Genomic DNA, 5,000 nt, shown 5'->3' on the forward strand with positions numbered 1-5,000 from the left:
TGGAAATCCCCCGCCCAGCCCAACGGCATCATCCTGGGTGAGTGTCAACACACACACACACACACACACACACACACACACACACACACACACACACACACACAGGAGGCAATCCTCTCCTGGAGCAGCTGTTACGTGTGTAACAGCTGTGCGGATCTTATTGTGGCTACACTGGGGATCGAACCACCGACCTTGTGTGTCCCAGTCATTTACCTTAACCACTATGCCACACACACACACACACACACACACACATTGTTACACGTGCACATGCTTACATACACACACACAGACACAAACACACGTACACATGCACATACACATACACATATACATACAGATTCATACAGACACAGACACACATCTAAAAACACCTACACAGTCATGTGTTCAGACAAACAAACAAGTTCACACACATGGTGGGATCTTCACACAGACATGCTCACACACACACACACACACACACACACACACACTTGGAATATGAATCTGCAAGTTCACTGCCACTTGTTTGGTTCACAGGAACATTGTGAGGAACTTTGTAACCACTGGTTTCACAATAAAAGTATTACAACATTATATTGCTAGTTTCACAATAACAGCGTTTAGTTGAGCTTGGTAACGGCACGCATGCTGTAGGGCACAGCCTCGGTTTCTCAGTTAAAGACGTTTCTCAGTGCACTTGCAGTCCTTTGTCACTTTGCACTGAGTGACATAAGAGCAGTTGTCTGGCAGTCGGAGGGTTGCTGGTTCGATCGCCTGCCCTGGGCGTGTCGAAGTGTCCCTGAGCAAGACACCTAACCCATAATTGCTCCTGACAAGCTGATTGGTACCTTGCATGGCAGCCAATCACCGTGTGAGTGTGTGTGTGCCTGAGAGGCATCGATTGTAAAGCTTTTGATTAAAGCGCAGTCCATTTACCATTCACCATGACTGACCTGGCTCCTGGTGTTTCTCCTCAGCCTATCAGATCACTGACCTGGCTCCTGTGTGTTTCTCCTCAGCCTATCAGATCACTGACCCGGCTCCTGTGTCTTTCTCCTCAGCCTATCAGATCACTGACCTGGCTCCTGTGTCTTTCTCTTCAGCCTATCAGATCACTGACTCGACTCCTGTGTGTTTCTCCTCAGCCTATCAGATCACTGACCCGACTCCTGTGTCGTTCTCTTCAGCCTATCAGATCACTGACCTTGCTTCTGATGTTTCTCCTCAGCCTATCAGATCACTGACCCAGCTCCTGGTGTTTCTCCTCAGCCTATCAGATCACTGACCCGACTCCTGTGTCTTTCTCCTCAGCCTATCAGATCACTGACCCGACTCCTGTGTCTTTCTCCTCAGCCTATCAGATCACTGACCCGGATCCTGTGTGTTTCTCCCCAGCCTATCAGATCACTGACCCGGCTCTTGGCCTTTCTCCTCAGCCTATCAGATCACTGACCCGTCTCCTGGCCTTTCTCCTCAGCCTATCAGATCACTGACCCAGCTCTTGGCCTTTCTCCTCAGCCTATCAGATCACTGACCCGTCTCCTGGCCTTTCTCCTCAGCCTATCAGATCACGTACCGGCTGAACTCCACCAACGCGGTGGTGGTGGACATGATGAACCCCAGCTCCAGGCAGTACACGGTGACGTCGCTGAAGCCCGAGTCGGTGTACGTGTTCCGGCTCACCGCCCAGACGCGCAAGGGCTGGGGAGAGGCGGCGGAGGCCCTGGTGGTCACCACGGAGAAGAGAGGTACGGAGGGGTCACGTGACCGGTCTCATGGGCCGGCCGGTTGCAGCGCGGCGTTTAAAGCCCAGACGCCGTGGGCTCAGAGGTTTATGTTACATTACATTACACTACACTACATTACATTATATTATTGGCATTTGGCAGACGCTCTTATCCAGAGCGACGTGCAGTTGATTAGACTAAGCAGGAGACAATTTGGGGTAAGGGCCTTGCTCAAGGGCCCAACAGCTGTGCGGATCTTATTGTGGCTACACCGGGATTAGAACCACCGACCTTGCGTGTCCCAGTCATTTACCTTAACCACTACACTACAGGCCGATGTTCAGCAATCGTTTGATAGTTCTGCACAAACATGTCATGTCTGGTGGGGAATCGTTCTACGAACGACTCGGAAAAATAGCTGCTTGATCCTAAAATATGCGTACTTCGTCCAAAACTGCATTTTCTTCCCACTTGAATCAGTGGAAGGCCTACTGAGGATGATAGGAAAAGCTCAGGAACATGAGAAATGTGTGTGTGGGCCTTTAAACGTGCCAGGACTCAGCCTCCGTATAATGACAAGCCACCAAATCTCGATTAAAGCGGTTTGGCATTAGCTTCCCGAAGAGGCCTAAGAATATCAACACTCTGACATCATAACGCCATATCAGCCTTATATAACCAACCATACACATTATTTATTCAAAATCGCTAGAAAAAAATGTGTTGCAAAGCACAGCCCGAGAAAGCAAAAATTGTTGCATTATTATGACATCGCCTGAAAGCTCTGATTGTGGGGAAAAAAACAAAATACAAGTATTACCACATAGTTATCACAGATACCTATGTCTGTGATCAGAGTGATCAGGCCACTGTATTGAGTTTGGGGGGATTAGGTTTTTGAAACAGCTGGTAGCTGGTTGACCAGTTCAGATCAGCTCCCAACTTGAGATGGTTTGACCAGGTCAAGCTACGTTTTGACAGACCAGCTCATACCCAGCTAGACCAGCTTTATGACCAGCTCATACCCAGCTAGACCAGCTTTATGACCAGCTCATAACCAGCTAGACCAGCTTATGACCAGCTCATACCCAGCTAGACCAGCTTATGACCAGCTCATACCCAGCTAGACCAGCTTTATGACCAGCTCATACCCAGCTAGATCAGCTTCATGACCAGCTCATACCCAGCTAGACCAGCTTTATGACCAGCTCATACCCAGCTAGACTAGCCTTATGACCAGCTCATACCCAGCTAGACCAGCTTCATGACCAGCTCATACCCAGCTAGACCAGCTTTATGATCAGCTTGGCCAGCTCAATTTTGAAGCAACAGCGGGGATGCGTTTGGATTTTACAGCAGTGATAGCAGGCTCTAAGAATTCCACCAGCGTTCCAGCATTCCCTGATCCAAGATAGGTCACTCTAGGACACCCCCCCCCCCCCCCCGCTCACTCTGGGAAGCACCCCTAGTGTACTGCAGCGAGATTTCGTTTGGGAACCTTCGCCACGTGTGTGAATGTCTGTGACAAACCAAGCTCTCTTTCCCTCTCAGGGCACTGCTGTGTGTGATTTCCAGACTTGATGACAAGATGGTGTTGCTGATTTAAGTCGAGGGAACGTATACTTGTAACAGACTTTCAACATTTGGAGTAGATGTTAAATTAAGCTGTGACAGGAGGATTCAGGCTTAGCGAACGTGTATAACACGTCTGCTCTCTGTACTGAAGTCATCGTGTACTGTATAACACGTCTGCTCTCTGTACTGAAGTCATGATGCACTTCTGCATTTCCAATTCCCTCTCTGCACATCCCACTGGACAGTTTCCACTTCAGCGCAAATTAATTCCGGAGAAACTCGTACGCTGTTTTGTTCAGTTGGTTTTTTTCAGGGGTTTTTTTTTTTGCCTTGTTAGTTTAACCCTTCCAGTCCCCAGCCTAATATCAAGTGGCTCCACCCACAGGGGTTTTGGTTTTTGTTGTGAAAATGGAAAAAGGTTTTTAATAGGGGCTCAGAACAAATGTATGGCAGTCATTTTTCTTGGGATTTTACGGTAGTTGCGCTTTACATTTCATTAAATGAATGGCATTTGGCAGATGCTCTTATCCAGAGCGATGTACAGTTGATTTGACTAAGCAGGAGACAATCCTCCCCTGGAGCAATGCAGGGTTAAGGACCTTGCCCAGGGCCCCAACGGCTGTGCGGATCTTATTGTGGCTACACCGGGATTAGAACCACCTACCTTGCGTGTCCCAGTCCTTTACCTTAACCACTACGCTACAGACCGCCCCGTTGGGAGTGAAAGGTGTAAAAGGGCTGGGTGGAAAACGGACGGACAGACACAGGGCGGCGAGGTCAGGCTGTGGAGATCCGCGGCCCGTTTAACGGGGCCATGCTCTGCGGAAAAACAAAAGTGTTTCATCCCATTTAGGGCCGGCCTGTGCCTTCTCCATGGAAACGGGCCTGAGCCTCGGGGGTGCAGGGTAGCGCCGTACAGAAGCTTCTGGGACAAATCAACTAATCAATGTGACAGCCTTCAAAAGGCAATGGCCTGTTTTAAATGTGCTCCCCCCCGCCCCCCCCTCCTCTGCAGCCCGCCCCCAGCCCACCGGCCGGCCCACAATGCAGCAGGAGGACGTGCAGGCCCGGAGCGTGCTGCTGGCCTGGGAGCCGGGCAGCGACGGCCTCTCTCCGGTGCGGTACTACACGGTGCAGTCCAGGGAGCTGCCCGACAGCAACTGGACCGTCCACTCCGCCTCGGTCAACCACGAGGCCTCCTCCTACGTCGTGGACAGGTGAGCCGTCCGCACAGGTGAGCCGTCCAGGCAGGTGAGCCGTCCAGGCAGGGTAGCGTTCCGGGAAGCTTAGTGTTCCAGGCAGGTTAGCGTTCCGGGCAGGTGAGCGTTCTGGACAGGTGAGAGATCCAGGCAGGGTAGCGTTCCGGGAAGCTTAGTATTCCAGGCAGGTTAGCGTTCCGGGCAGGTGAGCGTTCTGGACAGGTGAGAGATCCAGGCAGGTTAGCGTTCCGGGAAGCTTAGTGTTCCGGACAGGTGAGCGATCCGGGCAGGTTAGCGTTCCGGGCAGGTGAGCGATCCGGACTGGTTAGCGTTCTGGACAGGTTAGCATTCCGAGCAGGTTAGCGTTCCGCACAGGTTAGGGTTCCGGACAGGAGAGCTTTCCGCAAGAGTGTGACAGCGCTGTCTGATTTGAATGAGACGCAGCTGAATCAGTCACAGCTGAATTACACGTAGCTGAATCAGACACGATCAGTGAAAGCTGAAACAGACGCAG

The 5,000-nt window shown here is 51.1% G+C and overlaps 1 protein-coding gene across 1 annotated transcript in view; it reads left to right on the top strand.

Moving 5' to 3' along the window:
* Positions 1-5,000, top strand: part of sdk2b (sidekick cell adhesion molecule 2b) — a 268,719-nt gene that overhangs the window by 225,391 nt on the left and 38,328 nt on the right. Inside the window, 3 exon segments of the mRNA XM_061230561.1 lie at positions 1-37; positions 1,545-1,733; positions 4,303-4,504. The exon segment at positions 1-37 is cut by the window's left edge and continues 62 nt beyond it. Coding sequence (XP_061086545.1) covers positions 1-37; positions 1,545-1,733; positions 4,303-4,504 — 428 coding nt within the window.

The sequence above is a fragment of the Conger conger genome, chromosome 2, assembly GCF_963514075.1.
Source record: "Conger conger chromosome 2, fConCon1.1, whole genome shotgun sequence".
NCBI classification, from domain to species: domain Eukaryota; kingdom Metazoa; phylum Chordata; class Actinopteri; order Anguilliformes; family Congridae; genus Conger; species Conger conger.